General features: G+C 48.2%; 1 protein-coding gene and 1 long non-coding RNA gene across 2 annotated transcripts; both read left to right on the top strand.

The window, feature by feature from the left end:
* Positions 1 to 1,421: 1,421 nt before the first annotated feature.
* KLF9 (Kruppel like factor 9) lies at positions 1,422 to 24,103 on the top strand. Its single transcript, XM_035029069.1, has 2 exons — positions 1,422 to 2,849; positions 23,581 to 24,103. The coding sequence occupies exons 1-2, from the start codon at positions 2,345 to 2,347 to the stop codon at positions 23,808 to 23,810; spliced, it is 735 nt and encodes a 244-aa protein (XP_034884960.1). The 5' UTR covers positions 1,422 to 2,344; the 3' UTR covers positions 23,811 to 24,103.
* LOC118026305 lies at positions 17,050 to 21,334 on the top strand. The gene is made up of 2 exons (XR_004683524.1): positions 17,050 to 17,090; positions 20,695 to 21,334. It is a non-coding gene; the product is annotated as an uncharacterized LOC118026305 (long non-coding RNA).
* Positions 24,104 to 25,290: the final 1,187 nt, after the last annotated feature.

Below are 25,290 nucleotides of genomic sequence, written 5' to 3' on the forward strand. Positions count from 1 at the left end.
AGACTCCAAGACCCATGCTAATCATTGATCAAATAATGCCACAATGTTCAATAGCTAAGGATCTCTGGCTTGTTCCAGTTCTTAAGAATCTGTTTAGCACTGTTAATATTTCACAAAATCGAAGAGTTTGGTTGTTGTAAAGCCCAAAGGGCTTGGAATCATTAGATTTATGGTTTGAATTGAGCTCTGTCACTATCTACCTGATAAGATAGACAAGTCACGTCTCTGTGTCTCAGTCTTCACATCTGTAAAATAAGGGAAGAGAAACAAGCCCTGAAATCCATCCAGGGGGTCAGTGGAAAGAAAATGGTGTCTTTTTAAAAATCATACAAATTTTGCATTTGTTTATTTTCTTTTTATTTTCATGAATGTTTGCTTTATATATTTGTGCCTATTAATATGCATATGCCTATCCTGAATTGTTACATCTTCCAGAAGAATTAACCTTTTATCAGTCATTCTCTCTTTTTTAAAAATTATGTTTGTTGGGGTGCCTGGGTGGCTCCGTTGGTTAAGCGTCTGCCTTCGGCTCAGGTCATGATCCCAGGGTCCTGGGATCAAGCCCCGCATCGGGCTCCCTGCTCAGCGGGAAGCCTGCTTCTCCTTCTCCCACTCCCCCTGCTTGTGCTCCCTCTCTCGCTGTCTCTCTCTGTGTCAAATAAATAAATAAAATCTTTTAAAAAAATAAAAATAAATAATTATGTTTGTTAAAGTGTAAAAAAATAAAATAAAAAATCATACAAATTTTTGTCTCCACTTAATTGAAGGTGGGTTACAGTAGCTTCAAAACAGAACTAAAATAACTTGCCTAGAATAAATTGCACTAGGGAAGGAGAGGAATGAAAAGTTATCACAGAAGCAGAGATGGGGTGTTTCCCTGTAGGAATAGTGAGCCATTAAAAAAGTCTGGTTTAATAGGAACTTTTATCAGCTCTACATTTTTCTGATGAATTAGTCATAGTCAATGCACTAGATAGAAGGATTATTAAAAATCTGCCCCGAAGTATGCTGCATCCCCAAACTGAAAAAAAAAAAAAATGAAATGATGCTTTCTCATTTGTGTTTATTCTTGGGCAACTTGGCCTGACATATTCAGTTTAGGTTTGTTTTTTTCTTAAGGTATTGACTCGCATTTTATTTACTCATCACCCCTGCCCTTCCATACATATGTCACTTTTACTACCAGCCACACAGAACACAAGGATGTGCCCAGTTTCACTACAGCTCTTGGCGTTTACAAATGTGGAGCGCCTGCTTTCGGAACGCCCTTCTGATTGGCTGGGCCAATGTCAGTGACATCAACCAACTTACTTTTGATTGGAAGCCTGGTTGCTGGGACTCTAGCGTTTGCAGGAAGTCACTTAACTGTTTGCAAGCTGGAAAACCGAACCTGAAGTTTTCTTTTGTCACGAGAACGAACGCGAGTGACTGGGGAAGGTGTGTCCCCGCGGCTCCGCGGGCGGGAACGCGAGCCAGGAGGCCCGGGGCGGCCGCCGGACCGAGAGGCGCTCCCGAGGATGAGCCGCGACTCCCTTCCAGCCTCCCGGCTGTTACCCTTTTAAGTGTCAGCGTTCGAGGCCGTAGGGGTAGCACGAGGCAGCGAAACGGAACAGTCGGATTGGCCGCGCGCCCCGGTTCTAGACGCACCTCTCCACCAAGAGGCCGTTCCGACTGGCAGGGGGGGAAAGTAAACAGAGTTGAATCACCCTCCCCACTGGCCAATTGGAGGGGGTCTGGATCGTGACGTGATGGGATTCTGCGAAATTGTTACTGAGCAAGGGAATGCCGGAACGGTGCGGACCGGCGAAAGCAGGGGCTCAGACGGCGTCGGTGGGCTGGGGGAAAAGTGTCTCTTAGAGCTGGCGCTCGGTCCGGCCCTCGCCACCCGCGTCGGGGTGGTCGGGTGAACGTCCTGGGGCTTCGGCTCGACGGAGAGGCGGCCGAGGGCGTGTACCTCTCTTGCCGTTTCCTCTCCCAGCGCCTCGGGGGCGTTTTCAAGCGAATAAACTTGCGGCCGCCACGTGTGGCGTCTTTCCAAGGGAGCCGGCTCGGAGCGGCCGGCGCGCCCGTCGGGGGGATCGCGCCGGGCGCGGGCGCGGGCGGCGGCGAGCGGCGGAGCCCGGGGCCGTGGATGCTGCGTGCGGAGGCGCTGCCGGTTACGTAAAGATGAGGGGCTGAGGTCGCCTCGCGCTCCTGCGAGTCGGAAGCGCCCCGCGCCCCCGCCCCCTTGGCCGCCGCGCCGCGCCGCGCCGCGCTCGTCGTCCGAGGCCAGGGCAGGGCGAGCCGAACCTCCGCAGCCACCGCCAAGTTTGGCCGCGCCGCCGGGGCTGCCGTCGCCCGCACCATGTCCGCGGCCGCCTACATGGACTTCGTGGCTGCCCAGTGTCTGGTTTCTATTTCGAACCGCGCTGCGGTGCCGGAGCATGGGGGCGCTCCGGACGCCGAGCGACTGCGACTACCTGAGCGCGAGGTGACCAAGGAGCACGGTGACCCGGGGGACACCTGGAAGGATTACTGCACGCTGGTCACCATCGCCAAGAGCTTGCTGGACCTGAACAAGTACCGACCCATCCAGACCCCCTCGGTGTGCAGCGACAGTCTGGAGAGTCCGGATGAGGATATGGGATCCGACAGCGACGTGACCACCGAATCTGGGTCGAGTCCTTCTCACAGCCCGGAGGAGAGACAGGATCCTGGCAGCGCGCCCAGCCCGCTCTCCCTCCTCCACCCTGGAGTGGCTGCGAAGGGGAAACACGCCTCCGAAAAGAGGCACAAGTGCCCCTACAGTGGCTGTGGGAAAGTCTATGGAAAATCCTCCCATCTCAAAGCCCATTACAGAGTGCATACAGGTTAGCGGCGTCTCCCTCCCCCACCGAGCTCTGGGGTTAGTTAACCTTTGGCCGGGCAGTCCTTCTGGGCGTTAAGGACACCACGCTCGGCCTCAGGGGTGCCAACATTTTGGATAAGATGCTGGTTTAACTCTTTAAATGATTGAGCCCTGTAGAGACGGAACGCTCCGTCTCGCCTTAATTGTCTCCAGTCTCTAGAAGCCATGGAGAGCATGAACCTGGCAGGCAGAGTGAGCGCGGAGTGCCAGCCCCCGTGCGTGGCTGCGCGGGGAGTGGTGCCGCACCCCCCCACCCCGGCCCGCCCCGCCCCCAGGACTCCCGCACCCCGCGACCGTGGGGCCACCCCACCTGGGCAGGTGCTGCATTGGGGAGGTCAGACGGCGTATCTTTTATCTGATTCTCTTGAGGGATTGCAGCGAAATGGCCAAAGCCTGGGGAGAAGCGGCACACCTCACGTGGAACCTTTTAGGGATGACTAAGGACTCATTTAGCTGTATGCTTGCTACTTTTCAGGGCTTGCCAAGGTGGTTTTAAATTTGGCCAAGAGTCCCCAGGGAGGTCTAAAATAACACTGGTTCAGGCGGCAGAGGAATTTGATCAAGTGATGGTTGGTGGGTTAACTTCATGACTAGTTAGCCTTTTTAATGCGATTCCAAGGCTGATTCCCCCCGCCCTTCCCCCCCGCCACACACACACACATGATTGGTGGCACCCTCTGCCCTGAATAGTTAGCGGGGAGGTGTGGTCCTTGCCTGAGGTCAAGGCTCAGTAGAGAACGTGGGCCTGGAGACCTCCTGGAAGGGTCTTTCCCAGGGAGACCAAAAGGCCAGCGTTGGCCCAAGGAATGTGGCCAGGAAGACATATGCAGTATAAAAACGGGCTTTGGAGGCTTACAGAGACCTTGGTCAGCCAATTCTGTTGGTTCTGTTTAACGTAACTGAGAAAAAGTTGGAAAGGGCTGGGCCCTGCTATCTCACCATCTTTAGTAAGGCTCTTCTACAACTGCTATTCTGATAAGCGCAGGACCTGACCCTTTCATGGAACTTACTGTCCTTCGACCCTCTGACACCGTATTGAGGAGGCCGTTGGAGTTCCTTAGCCAAGTATTGTCTTTTTGGGGTGTGATTGTAGGTACTTTTAAGATGAGGCCCGGGGCCTGTGGTTTTAAAATGATCATTGGTTGGTTTGGTTTGCTTTTGCTTTTGAAAAGCAAGGCCACGTAACTGCATTTCGGATTTTATTTCCTTTGGACGGTGCTTCTTGTGGAGGCGCCTGCTGGCCCAGGACTGCAATGGAGTTCCCTGCGTGGTTAATGCACAGTCAGGTTCTGTTTGGGGGTGTCATCTAAAGCTGCCCTCGAACAGCAGAGCTGGAAGTTTGCATCTGTAAGGCCGTCGGAAGGCAGATGTGTGCCCGAATTGGGGGATTTGACCTTTAGCGTGACTCCCCCGGGGGTGAAGCCGGGGTGTATTAACCCGAGGGTGTTACTCACCCGCAGCTGTTGGGCGGGCCTGGCCTTGTCAGCCATGTTCCCCGAGTTCAGTGGCTCACAATGACAGTCACTGCCACCTTGAGCAAAGGCACTTTCTCCTTCAGGGAGCTGCCTGGTCGGGCGGCCCGGGAGGCCTGCAGGGTTTCTGTGGGAGCTCCCGGAGTCTTTCTGTCTTAGAAAAAAGATTCCTGGAGTTCTGAACCATTCAGCTGAGTGATTTTTCTCGGGCATTTATAGAAATGGCTGCTTATGTGTGCGTGCATGCGTGGTGCTCTTTAGTTCTCCATAAGGCAAGCCGGCTCAGCTGCTCCAGGAGAACCTTTTACACAGTCAGGAGTGGAAAACCGAGGGAAACGTTAATCCCATTTTGAATGCCACCGTCAGTCTTTTGAAACTAGTGATAGGGTGATAGCAGGTGTCTTGTTTAGGTTTGGGGGCTCTGTAACACCAGGACACGGTTGAACAAAAACCTTGGCCCCTGTAAATATTGTGGGAAGTATACACTCCTACTGAAGAAGGTATGTGTCAAGGATCCTCTTTAAATGAGAGACTCAGAGAGGTCTTGTGCATTTGGAAGTTGCAGATTCGGCTTCAAGTTAGATTGTCTTGGGGAGGGGGGGAGATGAGGTAAGGAGCTTCCTGGGGTTGTTGTTGTTGTTGTTGTTGCTGCTGTTGTTGTTTTTCTTTTTGCTGGTATTAAATCCAGAAGGTGGACCTGAGATAGCCTTTGGAATGTCTGTATTCTGTGAAGATTTTAACAGCTAAAATTCCAGCCACACCCCCCTGCTCAGTATGGCCCAATAAGAGTCCTTCCTGCTGCTTGCTCATCTCCTAGAGCCTCCTCCAGCTCCCACTTCCGTAGACCGAGGGGCTTTAAGAAGTTGAGTCATTTAAACAAAATTGCATTTAAGCCAGTGCTGCTACGTCTGTCTGTCGTGTCCTAAGAGAAAACAACGATTTTGAGTTGGGTTCTCCTTTGTCCTCTTGTTTCCCAGGTGGGAGAAACTTCAAGTTACTTCAATTGCAAGGTTGCAAACTAGAGGCCTGCCGCTGGGCCGGCTTCACAAATCTGTTTGGCATGGCCAACACAGAGTTAATAGAAAATGTAATTAGTTACCAACATCTGAAAATCTGAAGATTCGGCACGAATCCAGAGTTCTGGCTTCTCTGGAAAAATCGATCGATTGGGCAGTACTGGGCCTGAATTCCTACCCAGCAACAACTGGCTTGAACTGATCATTTTTTACAGGGCAGTGTCCTTTATTATTTTAATCATTTACATCATCTCTGTTGGCATGTAAGTTTACCACCCCCTCTTCGTTTGACCCTCAGTTTCTTAATCCACTGGGTAGGCTATTATCACTGAACCTCCTCATAGGTTCTTGTGCAAAGATTAAATAACATAGACAAAGCACCTAATACAGGATTCCACATACAGAAAGCCCTCAGGAAATTCTGGATCTTACAGTTTGCGTGTAATAGAGAGGGATTCCTCCAAATCAGGAACCAGGATAAACTTATTTTTAAGTAGTACGTCGGTTTGCATTTTATAATACTATGCTCAGTTTGCTTTTCTTCAGCCTCTGGGTCAGATATTCTTCCCCAGTAATGTGCTTCTAACCTTTAATCAATGGATCCATGGTTAATCTGAAAAATGCCACACATACATTCTTTCTCGTTTCCAGACTTTTGGGACACTTTAGAGGGTATTTATGGTAACGTTTCAGCTTAACAATTAGACCCATTACAGTACTTTGTTTGAAAACACAGGGAACATATATATATATATATTTTAAATGCAAGCAGTTTGAAGTTTATCCTGTCACAGCCCCCACATCCACACCCACACACTCCTCCCCCACCTCAGAGCATGTACCCCAAACTGGCTCCACAAATACGTGCTCACTCTGCAGGCCTCCTGCCACACCAACATCTCCTCAACCCCCCATGAGCACTAAAAAAAAAAAGAAAAAAAGTTTCTCCTGTTTGCTGACTGTGGTCACCTTGCACAGTTTTGTATATATGGGGGCGGGTGTATCTTTGGGGGAAGGAAACAACGACATCCAAATTCCAGATCAAAATCTTCAGAGCCAGCTGGTGTAGGCTCATGCTAGGCTGACATCCCAATGATAGAGACCCTAGGCTTTACTCCCGTGCCAAGTGCCATTTTTCTTTCTTTTTAGAAGGACTCAAGTCAGCTCTCCCCAAGTGGGGACAATGGGGTTGAGGTTGAAGACACGGGTTATATCACTCCAGTTCCACAGAAAAAGTTTTAAAAACAACACTTTTTTTTTTTTTAATAGAGCATAAGGACGTTTGTGTAAAATTAAGGAGACACTGGGTTGCAAAACCCCCAAGAGTGATTGCTTCTGTTTCTTCTTCCCCTGCTTGCACATTTCCCTGGGATACTTGAGACTATGTGGCAGAAGGGATCTGGAGGGCCGTCACCGTGGAAGGTCTCCTCTAACCCTGGAAACAGGTTTTCTGGCCTCTTTAGAAATGTCCATTCAGCCAGGATGTTCCCTCCCTGAGACCAAAGGTTTAAAATTTTGCTAATACAGGTGCCAGGCCTGCCCTGAGCCTCTTGTACTCCTCTCCTTTAATTACTGCAAAAAGCTTTAGAGTCCACAGTTTGATTCAGGAGAGTCTAGTGGCCCTCAGAGGTGTGAGGACCCATTCCGTTACCTGGGAGGCAGGGGTTCAGGGACAGGGCAAGGTCTCACTTTGGCTGCAGGCCCCAGACTGGGGGCCTCAGCTCACAAGCGGCCTCCAAGCAGGCTATTCATTAGCCGGGGTCCAGTCTCCGCCACTTTCTCTTCTCTTCCTAAGTAGAAGGGAGGCCCTGCGTGTGGGTCCTTGAGGAGACATTCTCTCTGCCCTGTTCTTTTTTCCATAGGGCTCCCCAAGTGATGTGCATTGTTGTATTTCATAACCTGACACGGTTCATCCAAAATAGATTTACAGCTTAGCCTGAGTGGGGCTTGCTTGCACAGTAATTGTTTTTCTACTTTATTCCACACACACCCCCCCCCCCCGTTTTCTCTCCCCTGAGGAGACTTCAGACATTTTTTCCCCATAATTGTCCTTCCCTCCCATGACATTTTAATGCCACGGGAATATTGTAGAGCTGTTTGTATATGTACCCCTTTAAAAGACCACAAACCACGGCGATAGCTAAGACTTTTTTCACCTGCCAAAGATCAGATTTTTGCCCCCTTGGGGCAATATCCACCCCACTCCCCAGTGAGACTGTCTAAACACCACCTCATGCAAGGTGTCTTGTGGGGGAGGGGGAATGACAATCTGCATTCGAGAAGAAGGCAAAGAGCTGCAAATAGCCTCTAGCTGTAGAGGATGTGAGGTTTCTAAGGTCGCAAGGATGGAAGAAGGGAGTGCTTCTGGGTTACAGACAAGAGGCTAAAACCCCCTCTACTCCGAAGAATGATGGCCCCGGCTGCCCAAGCCCCAGCTGGCTGCTGGGATCAGCCCTGGGGAATTAGGTCTTTCAGGGGACCCAGCTGCTCTTTGTTGCCAGTCTCCGAGGTAGGACTCGTGGCTCCTCTTCCTCACTTCCCCTGTTCTCGCAGAGACAAAGTGGGGTTGCCTTAGAAAATCTTCTGCTGCTGGCAAGGCTGTTTCACGACAGAAGATACACGCAGAGTAGAATTACGGGATGAAAACATTATTCCCCTCTTTCCCCCTCGGATCTTGGAAGAGTGGTGAGGAGAGGGGAGGGGACAACTGGGGCCTGGGGTTGGGGAGGAGGTCGCGGAGCAAATGTAGAGCTGTTTTGATGGCAACACCCCATTACCTTCAGATGCAAAGATGTAACCTGAGGGAAATGAATACTTGGATTCTGAACATAAGGGTCAGATTTACATTCTTGTCTCAATTGTTGACGCTTATCCCAAGAACTAGTCATTCTGCAATGTCTGTGGGAAACTCCCAGCTTGAACTTCCCAGGGAGAACTATCATATGACCTATTGAGAAAGCGGCTGACCGTGGTCTTCCTTAAGAAGTTCATTGGGAAGAAAAGTGGGTGGATGGGTTCCAGTATTCACTCTTCCAGGAGCCTCTGAAACAACCTGGTGTGTGCTGGTTAGAGTCGGCTTTCTAGGCCATCAATGTCATTTCTGAATGCCTTATGGTCACTAGCATTCTTGATTTAAACAAACAAACAAGACAGAACCAGCTTTGTCGTTTTCATTAGTCTTGACTTCCAAATTTTCCGGGTTGTTTTTTCCTCCTCCCCTTGGCTGTTCTCAGGCTGAGAGAAAAAGCTTGCAACCCTCCAGGCCTCCCCCACATCCGACCCTCCCACCTTATCCTGATGTTTCTCCAGCAAGCCCAGCGCCTACTGAAGAACGTAAATTAGTGCCTAGTAATTGGTACAAAGGCACTTTCTGTTTCTATGCAACACGCAAAAAGGAGGGGCGACAGGAAGGGAAAAAAAAAACCCACAGATGGTTAAAAGGAAAGAAATGGGATCCTCGGCAGTGGTCTCTGAGCAATTCTGGGTTTTGCTCCGCCCCACTTTTTGTTGGGTAGCTAGTCACAGGCCTAGGCCTAGATCTGAGCCCTTGGTGGCGGCAGCTGTCAGTATCAAGAGAATTTGGAGCTTGGAAGTGACCTTGAGGGGTCATCACATCCATCATTTTGCCTGTAGAGGAGGTCAACACAAGAGGGCGCCCCGGACTCTGAAGGGCTGTTGAAGACGTGCTAAGGGCCTGAGCTTGGCCCACGTAGACACCTTCCCTCATTGTGAATTCTTTGTGATTCTTTGATCTGAATTCTTTCCCCACCCCCCCCACCCCCACGGTCTCCCGAGAATTCCAATCTGTGGTTAACATTTTTAAAACCCTGGTTTAAAGAGCTGCTTCGCAGTAACCAAATTGACCAAGCGAAAGGGCAGAGGTGGAGTCATCCCGGGGACCTCTGCCCTTTTATTATGGGAGCAGCTTACTGTGAACCAGCCCAAGGCCAAGTGGCAGGGAGATTTCCTACCCCACCCTTCCTGGAGCCCTCCTGAAACTTTAATACCTTTTTGGTGCATTAAGGCCAAGAGTAAACATTTGTCTTACCCTGGCCTCAAGCAGTCCCTTCAGCAAATAATAGGACTCACATTGTTATTCATGGAGAATGCCCTCCCCACCACCAAGGGAGTGAGGTGCATCCATTTTTTATGCGTGGGATCTTCCAAGGCATTCATCTCTGTTTGTGCTCCGAACCCGTGTTTAGGAAGGTGCACCCACAGCCTTCCCTTTGAATCTGGGTGCATCCGGAGGTATGTTAGCCTCTGGACTCCTGAGCTGTGGATGAACATCTGGATCTGAAATCCAAGGATTCTAGAGCTGCAAGAACCAGCTAGCTCACGGGCTAAGCCTGGGGCCGCTGGGTGTTCGCATTTTTGGGTTTTTTTATAAATAAAATGGAGAATGATCACAAATTTGAACCGGAGAATGGAATTCATCCCTGATTGAGCCTTTTTAAAAATCGAGGACATTATTTACATGGATGAAAATAAAGAGAGAGGAGCTTAAGCCCTGCAAAATTAATGACAAGGATTTGAAATGCAGGCAGCAGTATTTTATATCAAACAAAGTGTGAACATTTTTCCAAGGCGAGTCTCTGTCGTTTTGGAAGTGAGTGCGTCCCAGAGTCAACTGGAACCAAAGTGGGAACCGGCGGGGCAGGTAACTGACAAAAGCTTTGCAGACATTTCAGAACTGGAAAGAATGTTATAGATCATCTTGTTTCAAAGGGAGGGAAAAGAAGGTTTCCCCAGCTTTCCCTTGCAGGGGACCAGCTTTGGTGAGGCAGTCAGAAGAGTGTGTGATGGGGAGGCCAGCCCACTCTAAGGAGCTCGCAGGCAGGGCATCTCCAGGGGAGGCCTTGGTTTCAGTAGCAAGAGCAGTCAGAGCATGGGCTTCGGTGGGGCTCCAGTCCCGCCTCTGCCACTCTCCTAGGGTGAAAACTCTTTGAGCCTCAGTGTTCCCATCTGTAAAATGAAGTTCAGTGACTCAACTGAAGTTGTTCTGAGACTAATTCAGATTAGGCGTTTAAAGCATTTCGGACAGTGTCCCCATACACCAAGAATTATAATTAAAAATAATTTATAGGTGTTGCCCAGAAGCCCTTGAGGTTCCTAGAATTTTTGTTTACAATGATGGAGCAGTCCAGCAACAGCTCATTCTTTGAAAGAATATTTATTGAGTGACTGTTACAGGCAGAGGGCTGTGCTAGATGTTGAAAGCAGGCATTGTGAACGTTGTGAATAATAGTAATGATGGAAAATTATTAATATTAGTAGTGATAATAATAATAGAAATAGCAATAACATCCAGCATTTATTACATGCCAACTTCTAAGCCAAATAGTTTACGTACATTGTCACATACAAACTCATGGAAGTCCTATGAGATAGGAAAGTACTCTTATTTTACGGGAGGAATTTAACTTGGAGTCAGTTATCTTAGTCCAAGGTTACTCTGAAATTTTCCTAGTGTGTTTCTAACTACCTGGAGTTATGCATGAATTGTTGTTGACCTGGACCCCTTGGGGTCCACCAGTGGGAAGACACCCTGTCTCGCATGCCGCTCCTGGACTTGGCCCCAAAGCCACGGGCCCTTTGTTCTCTACTCTTGTGTTCTAACTCTGGTGCATGGCTGGTTTTGATGAACCTTGGTTAAGAATATCTACAGCAGGGCGCCTGGGTGGCTCAGTCGTTAAGCATCTGCCTTCGGCTCAGGTCATGATCCCAGGGTCCTGGGATCGAGCCCCGCATCGGGCTCCCTGCTTGGCAAGAAGCCTACTTCTCGCTCTCCCACTCCCCCTGCTTGTGTTCCTGCTCTCGCTATCTCTCTGTCAAATAAATAAATAAAATCTTTAAAAAAAAAGAATATCTACAGCAATCTTGGACTCTGACCAAACCTATCCTATATTTTCCAAGAGCTATTCGGAACCTGCTTCCTTCCCATCGAAAAAGACACCAGTTCTGGGTCCACAGCTGTGTTAGTCAGGACTCTTGGTTGCAAGCAACTGAATCCAAACTTGGACCGGCTCAGTAAAAAAATAGAACTTTATTGGTTCAAATTATCCACCCATCCGAGGTAGCTCTGGATTCGGGGACTCGGTGTCTGGCTCTCTCCCTGGCTCGGCTCTGCTGTCCTTTGCTTTGGCTTCATTCGTGGGCAGGCTGTCTCTGGATGGTAGTAAGGTGACCGCGGCAGTGGCCGACTCCCAGCCTGCCAATTCAGCAAGGAAAGAAAGTTCTCCTTTCCTAATGATTCCGGCAAAAGTCTCGGGCTTCAGTCTTCATAACTGAATTAGAAGTTTGTGCCTGTCCCACAACTCAATCACTGTGGCATGGCTAGGTCATATCGAACCTCTGGGCTTGGGGTCTGGGGTCACCTCTCCCCCCGAGAATTACATAGACTCAGAGTGGGGAAGGGGTAATTTCCACAAGGAAATTCAAGGCGTGCTATTTATTACCCAAAAGAAGCAATGGATGCCAGACCGGCAAAGCCAGCAGATACCCCCTCTATCTGCCCACGTAGAACTATAGACAAGATGTTCCAAAAAGCAGAGGTTTGACAAAATGAGAGACAGATTAGTATGACGACATCCCCCCCCCCCCCCTTTGAAGAGAAAGGACTCAGAGCTATCTCTGGAGTTCATCCTAAAAGATAAGCCACCAGTGCATTTACTAAATGGTCTTGGCAGAAGATAGATGATTTCAACATGCATTTCTTGTGCTCAGGCTCATACCTCATACCTCTTCAGTGGACATTCTAGAAGCCAGTACCCAAAGCCTCTCATGGGATGAGGTTAACAACAACAGTGTGATAAGCAGCACCATTCGCATGGTCTTAATTCCAGTTGTCTGTCCATTTTAATGCCCAGAGAAATGAATTGTGTTTACATGAATGTTTGTCACCCTGGGTGTGAACAGAGAAAGGCCTCATCTTTGCAAAGATGGGCTGTTTATAGGACAGTTCCCGTTGGGATTCCGGAGTCCATTCGGTGTGCGTCATGCCCAACAACAACACCCTAATAAATTGTGAGGCAAAAATTAGCTCTTAAAAATAACTTACAAAAACACATAAAAATGACTTGAACTCCTGTGCTGCCATAATTCTACAGTAGTTTTGTACCACTGCCGTTTTCATGAAAATAAGCAGAATGACAACCAAACAGCCAGCTTTTCCTTGGTCGTGTTACAAATCGTCCCCGTGCCAGCCCCTAAATGCTTGTCTGGTGAGCATTATCCCTCTGAAGTGGGGGTTCCCAGCGTAAAGAAACATGGGCTCTGCCCCTCCAACCTGAGTCATTTCTCCTCGATGTCCTGCCGGCTTCCACATGGCAAAGCTCTGCCCGGGAATGCCTGCCCTAGGAGGCCTGGGGGGCCAGGCGGGGGGCTGCTTGCGGAAGGTCGGACAGCTCAGCCCTGTCAAGCTTTGTGGTCTTTGGTGACAAACACCAGCCCATAGGAATCCATGGCTCATCCCATTAAAGCTTGAAAAACTATTTGACGGTGGCCCCCATGGCGTGTGGTCATCACAACCTTACTGTGGGTCCAGCGGTGTAAGGAGGTTGAGCCCAGAGGGCAAATGCTGACACCATGTGCTGGAGAAGCATCACCAGTCACTCTGGGCCACTGTGAGGGCCTCAGCCCGGCTGGCAGGCAGAGCAGGCATTTTTCTAACCAGACAGCAGTCTCGTTTCTTGTACTTTTGTCTTTTGCCCGTTGCTTGATCCGAGCCAAAGGCATCAGCCCTCTGGATCACAGTTGCTCCAGAGTGGGGGCTGCGGATGCTACCTATAATTGTACCTAAGTGTGCAAATGGAAAGGTGATCCTTGTGTTTGCAAAGCAGGCCCGAAGTCTCAGGGGCCCTTGTAAAGCAACCGTGTGCATCGGGCACAAATTTCCCAGCCACAAGCCTGGGGTGTGCAAAGATGTAAATGTAACCAGAGCTGAGTTCTTGAGCATTGCCCTGTGTTCCTCCCCCCTCGCCCCCCACCCCCATCACTTTGGGCTGTTGATGGAGAAGTTTTATCTTGAGTCCTGCTCAGGTCTCTCTGTCCCTTTTCTATTGAATTGTATTCTTCTTTAGGTAAATGTTTGCAAAATCAGAGTTCTCTCTCCCCCTCCCTTTACCTTTCTTTCTCCTGGGAATGATCTAGTATTTGGTAGGCAAGAAGTCCACCTCTTTTCTTTTTGGCGTCATGGGAAGCCTGTTGATGTTGCACACTATCCTTTGACCTTGATGGTCTCCCCTGGGGTGTCATGCACTAGCTTAGGTCTCGGTCCTCATGTGCTGGCATCCTCTGCTCAAGAGGGCCTCTGGACAGTGGCTCCAGGTGGTAGAACCTTGCAGTCTGTGACTCAGGACCCCTGGGGCATTCTCCCAGCCGTGTGCTCCTGGGCTCAGGAGCACCCAGTCCCTTTCCCCACCCTACATTTGGAAAGGTGAGGCTGCGAGGCATGCTCAGACACCCCCCTCCAGTGTGGCTGCCTGACTCAGTCAGTCAGGTGCCCTGGTGTGCTGGGGTGGGGGAGGGAATGGAACTTACCCAGAGGGGCTGGTGCAGGCTCTAGGCCAGGCAACGGAGGCCATCATCCCCTGGCACTGCCCACACCTGTTACTAACAGGACAGTACAGAACGCAGGGCATTTCTTAGGGACCTCTACGCGTGTTCTCTAAACTCAGCCCCTCCAGTCTCTCGGTAGGAAGCACGGGCCAATCAAGAGACTTCAAGTTTAAGGACTTCCGTGCTCTGCTTTCCATTTTTAAAACTCTAAAGCTCAGCAGCACAATGTGTTTTAAACTGTAAATGCCCTCCCGAAGCCAATCCATCTGGGAAGAAGAACCCGGGAGTAAGAGAATGAGAGAAACCTGTGGTAGGAGGCTATGAGGCTATAACCCCAATGAGTTAGGGCCTTTGCTCTTCTTTCACATCTAATCTTGTCTCATGCTCCAAGCTGAAGGAGGCATTTGAAAACCGGTTCTCATCCAAGCGTGTCCTTGGACAAGTCGTCTGCCCTCTGAGTTGGCTTTATCTGCCAGGCCTGACAGGTTTTAATTTGATGGTTATCAAAGTCACCCAAAATGCAAAGATTCAGAGAATCTATGTTCTCAGGATAGTTTTGCCATTAAACATTTATATCCTGCTCAATGTTTAGCAAGTTCATTTATTATTTCTCTTTCCCACAAACAACTGGGCAGAAGCAGCGTAGTCTGGGATGGACAGGAAGAGCGTGGGCATGGGAGTCAGCTAATCTGAGCCCAGACCTAGCTGTGTGCTTGTGGAGAGGTCACTCCACCTCTGCCAAATCAGAGTTGCTGCGATGGGGCCATATGACGGAGACATCAGGACTTTTCTCTCGCTAGGTTGAGAACCCAGAGTCCAGAATCTGGTGTCCCCCGTCTCTCCTTCTGAGGTCCCAGCACATGAGCTAACTCCCCAGATCAGCTGAGGTCGGGGACACACAAACAATATTCAGAGAGGCTTGCTTCCTAGTCCAGTGCTCCGTGACAGGTGTTACAGACACGCCCCCACTTCCCCACTCAGAACCTAAAGAATGGGACAAGCTGCCTTCCACAGATAAACACAGGGGCCAGGAAGTAAAATCACACATTCAATTCTGAACTGACTCTGTTGTATCAACAAATAAAATATAAAAAGAAAATCACACAAAAGAAAATCACACATTCAACTCTGAACTGACTCTGTTGTATCAACAAATAAAATATAAAAAGAAACCAAATCACAAAAGGGATTCAGAGAGGGGCCAAGAGCAAGTGGCAATATAATGGGGATGACATTGAGGCAGGATGATTCTTCCAGAGCCGATAAAATGTTTTTATTTTTTCAGAGCATCTGCATGTGCAGGTCGCAATATTTCTGGCAAACAGGAGACTTTTGATTTCTTGGTTTTTGAGGTCATAGTTAACTGGAACGGTTTACGCAGGGAAGTGTAGAATTGTCTGCTCCCAAGGATGGCCTGCATACCTTCTTTGTCAGGTGCATGGTGCTCCATGAGGGTCATGGACATGAAAAAGAAGAGAGCAAAGGCTCACATTCTGTACCTGTAGGTCAGCGTTGCTCTCCTATAGGAACAAGGACCGATGATAATGGACAACGGGGTAGGGATGCTGAAGTCCTAGGGTCGGTCTGTGTAGCTATGTGTCCCACCAGCCTCATCCATGAACGCTGTATTGCACCCTGGGCTTTGCACCTCTGCACGCACTTCCCTGCTTCCCAGTGAACTCACCCCTCGGTGGGGCAGCCTTGCCATTACTGCCTATGTAACTCTGAAGGAAGATTCCTGTCTGTCCTTGTAGGGGCCATTTTCCTTTCACATACAGAAGAAGTAGGAGGGGAGGGGTGAAGGAGGAGTGAGGAAAGAGATGAAGTATGTTCTGAAAGTTTCTTACTTTCTAACAATTTGAGAAGGAAACAGAATGATACTCCTTTCTTTGGTCTTGGACACCAGAGTGTTATTTCTCAATAGAAAGTAAATACCTGGCCCCCCATTCTCCACGTAGAATATATTCTTGATCAACGATCAGCCCATATGTGGAAAAGTTTAAACTCAAATGCATCAGTTTCCTTTGTTTTGTGTAAGACTCTTTTTCTCATAAAAGAAATTTGTACTTAACTGTTTTAAAAAAAATCAGAAAATATAGGAAAATTACAGAAAGAAAGCGTTACTCTTTATCCCCACCCCCACCTGTAGATGGCTACTGTTCATATTTTATATATATTCTTCCAGGATTTTTTCTCTCCATAGATGTTGCACATACATACATATACAGTTGATCATACACTGCTCTTTTCACATAGTGGTATATTGCTAACATTTTTCCATTTTGTTCTGTAACAATCTAGTACCTTTGTAACAAGTATACATTATTCCACTGTATGGATACACTACAATGTATCAAACTGGTTCTCTATTGTTAGTTAAGTTGTTACCAAATTTTAGCTTTTTTTTTTTAAAGATTTTATTTATTTATTTGAGAGAATGAGACAGAGAGCATGAGAGAGGGGAGGATCAGAGGGAGAAGCAGACTCCCCACTGAGCAGGGAGCCCGATGCGGGACTCGATCCCAGGACTCCAGGATCATGACCTGAGCCGAAGGCAGTCGCTTAACCGACTGAGCCACCCAGGCGCCCCCAAATTTTAGCTTTTATGAACAATGCTGGTATCCCTGTACAGTTTTGTGTTCCTATCTAATTATTACCAAAAATAATTCCTAGACGATTATATTGCCAGATAGCCCTTGATCAATTATAAGTCCCACCTACGCAGTAGAGGTCTGTTTCCTCATGCCTCCACCAGTGATGGATCTATGTACAAACTTTTTTCCTTCTTTCTTTTTTAAGTAGGCTCCACGCCCGGCATGGAGCCCAACAGGGGGCTTGAACTCATGACCCTGAGATCAAGAGTCAGATGCTCAACCGACTGAGCCACGCAGGTGCCCCATATGCACATACTTTTTAACATTTTTACCAGCCTGATATGTATTTCATTAGTGTCTTAATTGGCCTGTTTTGATTACTTGTGAGATTAAATATATTTTCTTTTTTTTTTAAGATTTTTATTTATTTATTCATGAGAGAGAGAGGCAGAGGGAGAAGCAGGCTCCCAAGGAGCAGAGAGCCCAATGCGGGACTCGATCCCAGGACCCTGGGATCATGACCTGAGCCGAAGGCAGACGCCCAACCATCTGAGCCACCCAGGTGCCCTAAATATATTTTCATATATTTATTTACTGGCCATTAGTATTTCTTATTTTACAAATTACCTATTTGCATCCTTGCCCAATTTTATTAAATTGGGTTATTAATTTTGATTTGTAAGTGTCCTTTTTGTATTACAGATTTTAACCTTTCGTCTTATGCTGCAATTTCCTTTATTAGTTCACCATCTGACGCTTTTTTTTTTTTTAAGATTTTATTTATTTATTTGACAGAGAGAGACACAGCGAGAGAGGGAACACAAGCAGGGGGAGTGGGAGAGGGAGAAGCAGGCTCCCCGCAGAGCAGGGAGCCCGATGTGGGACTCGATCCCAGGACCCTGGGATCATGACCTGAGCCGAAGGCAGTCGCTCAACCGACTGAGCCACCCAGGCACCCCCACTGTCTGACTCTTAAATTTTTTCACTTACGTATATTTTTACTATGCAGAGGTTTAAAATTTTTTTATGTGTTGCACAACTATTCTTCCAATAGGATTTTGCCTTTAGTTTCATGTTTAGACAGTCTCTCCCCACTCCAGGATTCTAAAAACAGTCACCTATATTTTCTCTTGCCTCTGTGGTTTTATTTCTTACATTTATGTATATAGCTCCTCTGGGATTTATTGAAGGGAATGGTATAAGGTAGAGGATCCAGATTTAATTTTTCAGATGTCTACTCCATTTACTGAATTACACATTCATTTCTTCACTAATTTGAAATACCCCATCCCTATCGAGTCTTGGGTTTATTTTCAGACTTGACTCTGTTCCACCAAGTTGTCTTTTCCTGTGCTGGTCTCGCACTATCTTAATTATTGCAGCTTTAATCATACATTGTAATAATTGGTCTCACAAGTGTTCACTTACTGTTGTTCTCTTGCAAAATTTTCTTGGCAAGTCAAGTGTATTTATTCTTCCAAAATCACTTTAGAATAGTTTTGTCAAGTTCAAGAAAAAAGAATTTCTATGGTATGTGTTAATTTCATAGACAAATTTGTACAGCATTGCCATATTCACACCACTGAGTCTTACCATCCAAGAACATGGGAAGTGTTCCATTTATTCATTTTCTTTTATATCAGGGTCTGATGATTTTCTTCATGCAGGTCCTGAACCTTTATCTCTAGGCTCGCCCTGACTGGCGGTGGTTAGCATATAAGAAAACCATTGCTCTTTTGTATATTTATACCTGAGAATGCATTTTTTAAAATTATATTAGTTTTTTTAGGTATTTCTCTTCAATTTTCCAGATAGGAAGTTGTATCAACTGCAGATAATTCTTTTGTCACCTTCCCCTACCAGTGATTTACTTCTTATTTTGTTATCTAATTGCACTCACTAGCATTTCCTGAACAACATTAAGTAGCGATAGCGATGGGGACAGTGTCCATTCATGCCTCGAGCTTGACTTTAATAGAATGCTACCTTTATTTTACTATTGACCTTGCTGGGGAAAGGTTTCGGATCTATATTTTTCTAGCCTGTTAAGGAATTTTTCTTCTATTTTCCTAAAAGCTTTTATTAGGGCTGGATGTTGAGTTTTATCAAACACTATTTTGCATCTTTCAAGGGAAAATGTGTGTGGGGGGATGGGTATATTAGTCTGTTAAAAGGGGGAATCATATCAATATGATTTTGTAATATCAGATTATCCTTTTCTCTCTGGAATCCTAGTTGCTTTTTTACGATCAAAACCCACTATTTTATCCTCAAGAAGCGGCCCTGATTTTGTCCATCTGCAAGAAGCTGAGATTCCTAATTGGCATTTTTGGAGTTCTGTTTGGCAAAGGAGGCCTCACACCCTTAGATCTGTTTTACGAGATGGAGTTACTTTTGCTGGAAGCCATGGGAGGTTCAGAGTTTGTATTTTTAACCTTCCTACCTTGATTAAGTTTAGCCCATTTTAGGCTCTTCCATGGAACTGTGGAAGGCAAGGGGAGAAAAGCCAGGTGGGAAAGCAGGTGTGTTGAGACCATAGGTCTCCCAGACCCTGGGCCAGTATCTCAATGACAGTCTGTCTGAACTCAAGGAAGCTTGGACAAGGTTGAGTATCACCAGTTGGCAATGCCCACACTGTCCTCTTTCTCCCTCTGTATGGAGAACTCACCACTTGGCGATGTCGGCTAATCACGGAGTAGAGTGGAGGCTCCTTCTTGAAAGCAATGAGCTGTCCTGTGTACTAAGTAGGCAAGCGCATAGCCTGCAGGCTCTACTCCACTCCTCTTGAACCCCTCGGAGGCCCAGGAGACTTCTGGTGGCCTGACCTGTCTCTGCAAAGAAAGTCTCTTACACGCGGTATTCAGTAGCCGGTTTGATCCAGTTAATTTTATACTGGAAGCCAAGGCTGTCAGCGAGAGGTGCTTAGCTCGTTGCCGGAAGGGGAGGGGAGCGGTGTATAAATAAGGAGAAGGCGGAGGAACTTGTGGGGTTAACATCTCTGCTCCAGTAAAGGAAGAGTTTATTGTGTCACTGCCTCTGGGTATGTTTTCCTGTAAAGGCCAGAAATAAAACACGAGTACATGCCTGTTCTTCCCCCGCCGCCCTCCCCTGGAGGACGGTAACTCTCTCATTAATACTAAAGACAAGTTTAAAGATTCTTTAATTGATGGTTGCTGTGCCCTGTGATTTGTTCGGTGCGAAGAAGGTTAACTGTTCTTTTGTGGGCTTTAGCCCTGAGCTGAAAGGCCTGACTTGGTTTCCCCTTGGCTGTAGGATGAAGGGCCAGCCACAGCTTCTCCAAGACCCCTCTTTTCCTCCTCTGCCCACGATCTCTGGTCCCATTCAGCCTTAAATTGTGTTCCTTCTCTACGTAGGATTTCTCCATTCCATACTTTCTTAGGTACAAAACATGTATCATTTTTTAGATAATACCTTACTATGTGTCTATTATTAACGAACATGCCGAAATGTATCCCCAGGTAGGTTGTATGCAGACTTTTCCCTGGGTTAAAGAGGTGGGTGGTCTCAAAGGGCTACAAATTCTAAGTCCCCAAGAAGAATCCAGGCTTCCTGCACACACACATTGTTTGGCTGGCACAATGCTTTATAAGGTGTTGAATCTGAGTGCCTGTGAGGGAGCAAAGCAGTATCCGGTTGGCCATGACTCCATTACAACCCGTGATCAAATGCACCTGGCATTTCACCCATTTTCACTATGTGTCTGGCTTTTGAAGCCATCTGGATTTGCAAACTCTGGCGTACAGAAGGTACAAGTTCAAATCTTCAGGGCGACATCATGGGTCGGCCAACTTTCTCCCCCCAACTGTTTGGTAAAAACCGAAGTAAGAATGCTGTTTATACCATTTTAAGCTCGCGGACTTTACAAAAGTAGATGGCAGGTCAGATTTGGCCTGTGGGCTCTAGTTTGCTAAACCCCTGATTTAAAGCACTGACTCAAAGCTCCTAATGTTTTTCCAAAGGATCCAAGAAGAATCAAAATGATCCTGGAGCTTCTACACTAAGAATTCACTTCCAAGTAGGTCTTTTTTTAAATGCTTAGGAACTGTAAGGTGGAATTATACAAGTTATGTGATTCTAACAAAGGCTGCTGTGTTGGCTCGGATTTGCTCTGGGCTCAGTAGGTGGCCCGCTCTTCTCTGAAACAGGGATAAAGATTCGACGTCAACGGCAGCATCTGGGTTAGAAGCAAGAGAACAATCACACGGTGACAGGCATGAGAAGCAGTGAAGACAAGATAGCCATAAGCCAGACTGAAGGTGAATTCACTTGAAACATACATGAATCGTAAGCATAAATACTTAATAGTTCTGTATGCACAGCTGATTTAGGCTTCGTGCTCATTTCCCATTGACCATCCCTTCCATAAAGGCATCTTCCTAAAACAGAGGGAGTGACTTCTTTCTTTTTCCAATCCAGAGCATAGCAGAGTGGTCTTCCTGATCCATTTTTCCCACAGTGGACACAGATCCATTCCAATAAATTAACCTCCTCTCGTGACTCACTTGAAAGAAACATGTGCCAGTGAGTAAGCTAAACCACATTACCACTCCTCCAAGAAAAATCCCTCTGATGAGTTTTAGTCCTGACAAGCACCGAGAAAACACTGAGCCTTTCCTTTTCATCACTTTTCTCACCACCAAATCACAAAGCAGTAGAGAGACAGCTCCAGTACGGAGAGAGCAGTGAGGGTTGTTCTGTTTGGCTTGCTTTGGTTTGGTTTGGTTTGATAATTCATCGCTGTATGAATTCTAACCCTTCATTATATATATATATATTTAAAGATTTTATTTATTTATTTGAGAGAGAGAGAATGAGAGAGAGAGAACACCTGAGAGGGGATAGGGTCAGAGGACGAAGCAGACTCCCTGCCGAGCAGAAAGCCCGATGCGGGACTCGATCCAGGGACTCCAGGATTATGACCTGAGCCGAAGGCAGTCGCTTAACCAACTGAGCCACCCAGGCGCCCCCCTTCATTATATTTTTTAACATCACATGTTTAGGAGAACATTTCTCCCATAAACCTTTCACTGGGATTAAGAGGACTTTGGCTGCAGTGTAATTCTGGAAGAGGCAGGAGTTGCCTTCCCCCGTGATCTGGGAACTTCCGAGCAGGCTTTGGTCATGTGAGTGAACTCAGCTGTACACACACACACACGCACACGCACACACACACTTAGGCATTTACTAAATGCTTGGCGATATAAGGAGCACGAAAATCAGACATGATACCGTCCTCATCCCAGGAGGGGATTGTTCAGGGCGTGATGACCGTTAACGCTGCTGAGAGAATAGCGGATAAGACCTTAGCCATGTGTGGACTGTCACGGAGATGACACGGGCTTGGTGGTGGTGTTATTATCAGCATTTCTCCATCTCTGGCACAGGGTAGGAGAAGCCAGGGGGGAAAGGATGAATAATATTTGGATGACTCAGATGCGCCACACTGGACAGCCCTCAGCCTTTTGAGTCTCTGGGTTCCAGGAAGGTGGGGCCAGGAGTGAGAAAACATGCACTCCTCACACCTACCAAAGGGGTGTCTGGAGAGTTCTGTGGAAGGCAGGACCCGTGTGCCCTGGGTCTGTGTAGCAGCTGCTTTGGGCTGTGCTTGAACGAGGTGGGAAGTAGGCAGGCAGGCGCTCACAAGAGAGGGGCACCCAAGACTCTCTCATCTTAAACAGCTCATGGTGCCTTTCAGCTTGTGTGTGGGTCCAGCAAACGTGGCCACGGGCGCTCTCCGGCCCCGGCAGGGGCCAGGAGGCCCCCAGTGCTAACCTGATCACGTCTGGAGGGTGAGGCGTAGCTGCATTTTAATGAAGTGGGACATGGAGATAATATGCTGAGTCTGAGGAGAGCGACCGCAAAGGAGGGGCTGCTGGAAACACCAGGAAGTGCTAAGCCTGTTTCCTCATCTGTGAAATGGGCCACCTCCATGGGGCGTCCTGTGAGAAATCGGTGGGATAGTGCGTTGTGAAGCCCTTAGCTCTCACTATTTGAGAATCATGCTAGTTCTTTTATGAGACATATGGAAGCAGCTGGGACTGCTTAGTGTGAACAGACTAGAGAAAGTCAGGATAGCTCTCCTCAGATATCTAAAGGATTCCTATGTGGCAGAGGGAACAAATATGTATTTTTTAGTATAAGACACTATGATGGGGGGCACCTGACTGGCTAAGCCGGAAGAGGATGGGACTCTTGATCTCGGGGTTTGAGCCCCGCGTTGGGCATGGAGATTAAGAGTAGTAATAGTCATAATAAAAATGAAGACAGTATGACTTATAAAATACGGCCTTCAACAGGGAAGCACATTCCATGTCTCTAAAAGTGTTTGTTACCAAGATGCTCAGGAACAAGCAGGCTTTCTTGTCGGGTGCCGGCCTCCCTGTCCCCAGACCGGCCCTGACGGAGGCTCGGTGGCCACAGCACTCAGGAGCTCCAGGGGAAACACCTGCTCCAGGTGAGAGGTCGGTTGGACTCGCTGCCTCAGTCCTGGGGCGCCAGCAAATCCAGCAAAGGGCCGAGGTCCCTGACTCTCTGGGAGAACCTGTGCGACCAGCCGCCATGTAGAATTACCCCCCCCTTCCCCCCCCACCCCCCCCACGGTGATGATGATAATTTCCAGGCTCTCGGCGACCCACTGGGTATAAAAGAGCAAGCCCCTTTGCTTGGAGAGCATGATTCTGGGAAACTTCCTCATGGTATCTGTCAGTCTGTTAGGTGCCACTGGGAGGTGGGGGGCCGGGGGGGGACCGAAGTGTGTTTCTCAGCATGGGAGGCGAGGGTCCAAGAGGAAGGAGTCCGCCGCGCTGGTTCCCTCCGAGGCCTCCCTCGGTGTCCTCTGCGAACACTGTGTCCCCACATGCAGTCCCGTCCCGAGGTCCCGGGGGTCAGGGTGCCAGCCCAGGGATGCGGGGCTGCCGGGGGGGGGCACACGCCCTCAGCCCGCGGGCCTCGCCTGCGGGCCCCGGGGGTGGTCGGCGCGTTCTGCGACCCCGCTGTCTCACCCGCGTCCTGTCTCGACCCCCTCCCCGCAGGTGAGCGGCCCTTCCCCTGCACGTGGCCAGACTGCCTTAAAAAGTTCTCGCGCTCGGACGAGCTGACGCGCCACTACCGGACGCACACGGGCGAGAAGCAGTTCCGCTGCCCGCTGTGCGAGAAGCGCTTCATGAGGAGCGACCACCTCACCAAGCACGCCCGGCGCCACACCGAGTTCCACCCCAGCATGATCAAGCGCTCGAAAAAGGCGCTGGCGCACCCCTTGTGAGGGGCCGGCCGCGCCCCCCGCCCGCCCGCACGGCTCCCGGCGCCCGGGACGCGGCCGGCCGCGAGGGGGCGCGCCGCGGGCCCGCGGGTCCCTGCCCTCCGGCCGCCGCCGCCGCCGCCCCTTCCTGTGCCCGCCGCGTTGCCTAAAAAGCACAGCGTAGCCTGAGATCAAAGTGCACACTTGGTCCCCTTGCAGAGGCAGCTCGGAACCGTCTCTGCCTGTTGGAGGGAAGGCGAATACTTTCTTTTTCTCTCTCTCTCTCCTTTATTTTGGGGGGTGGGGGCGGGGCGGGGGGAGGGGGGCAAGGCCAAGGCCAAGGCCAAGGCGGCGGCGGCGGGGAGGGGGGCGCGTAGAATTTTAAAGCTTCCACCCCGGTGTACATACGTCTGACCCGGTGAGCGGACCTGTGGCGCCACACGGTGATTCGGGGCCCTTTCTGCTTGCTGTCTCTCCGAATTGTTTTCCTACCTTTTTCGGTGTAAATGACGAGTGCGCTGCGGTTTCTTTAGCAAAACCACTCTCTTGAATCACGTTAACCTTTGAGATAAAAAAAAACAAAAACAAAACAAAAACAACAACAACAACAACAAAAACCCACAAAAACCGACAAAAAACACACCATAGCACAGCTGTCTTTATGCAAGCAAGAGCACATCTACTCCAGCATGATCTGTCATCTAAAGACTTGAAAACAAAAAAAGTTACTTATAGTCGATGGGTAAGCAGTCTGAATTTATACTAATCAAGACGAACCTCTAAAAGGTTACACTGAGTACAGAACTTTTAAACCTTGCTTTGTATGAATTGTACTTTTTGAACATAAGCTGCACTTTTATTTTCTAATGCAGAGGATGAATAAGTTAAATATGTGCTTTAAGGATAGAAGCAGACATTCTGTTTGGAACCACGTTATAATCTGCTTTTTTTTTTCTTTTTTTTATGTAGTATACACTTTTCCCTATGAAATCATGGCAGAGATGGGAGGGCAGAATATATGTGACAGATGCTGAAGGAGAAGGAGGGTAGCATTTTTTTTTAAAAAAATTCAAAAAGAGCAAACAGAATTTTAACTCTATTAACTTTTCCAAATTTTCCGATCCTTTTAGTTAACATCACCTTACTGTTCTAATGCCACGAACGGAGAGGGTTTTGACTCCGTTGGGTTTTATTTGAATGGGTGCGTAACAGTAACTTCTCTGGAAACACCGACTTTGTGAAGAAAAAGTGTGTTGGTCTCCTTCCCGTGTTCCTCCAAACTCCCACTGACAGGTGCAAGAGTTATGTAAAAAGGAAAAGGAAGCTGACACGTGAAAAGAAAAATGTATCCCTGTTAAGTAGTGAGTCCCAAGGGAAAATACCATGATGATTTCCAAGGTGACTTCGAAATGGTCCCTGTTGGAGAACGAAGGCACACGGAATGCGTGTGAATGAAGACACATCACTGTATCTTTGACATCAGAAGACTCACCACTATATATCT

The sequence above is a fragment of the Mirounga leonina genome, unplaced genomic scaffold (genome assembly GCF_011800145.1).
Source record: "Mirounga leonina isolate KUSES-001 unplaced genomic scaffold, KU_Mleo_1.0 Mir_224, whole genome shotgun sequence".
In the NCBI taxonomy this organism is placed as follows: domain Eukaryota; kingdom Metazoa; phylum Chordata; class Mammalia; order Carnivora; family Phocidae; genus Mirounga; species Mirounga leonina.

What these genes read in the sequence shown, in the direction of transcription:
- KLF9 (XM_035029069.1), top strand. Translation starts at nt 2,345, where the DNA reads ATGTCCGCGGCCGCCTACATGGACTTCGTGGCTGCCCAGTGTCTGGTT. An exon ending in CCATTACAGAGTGCATACAG is followed by an intron (nt 2,850 to 23,580) that starts GTTAGCGGCGTC and finishes CCCTCCCCGCAG; the next exon opens with GTGAGCGGCCCTTCCCCTGC.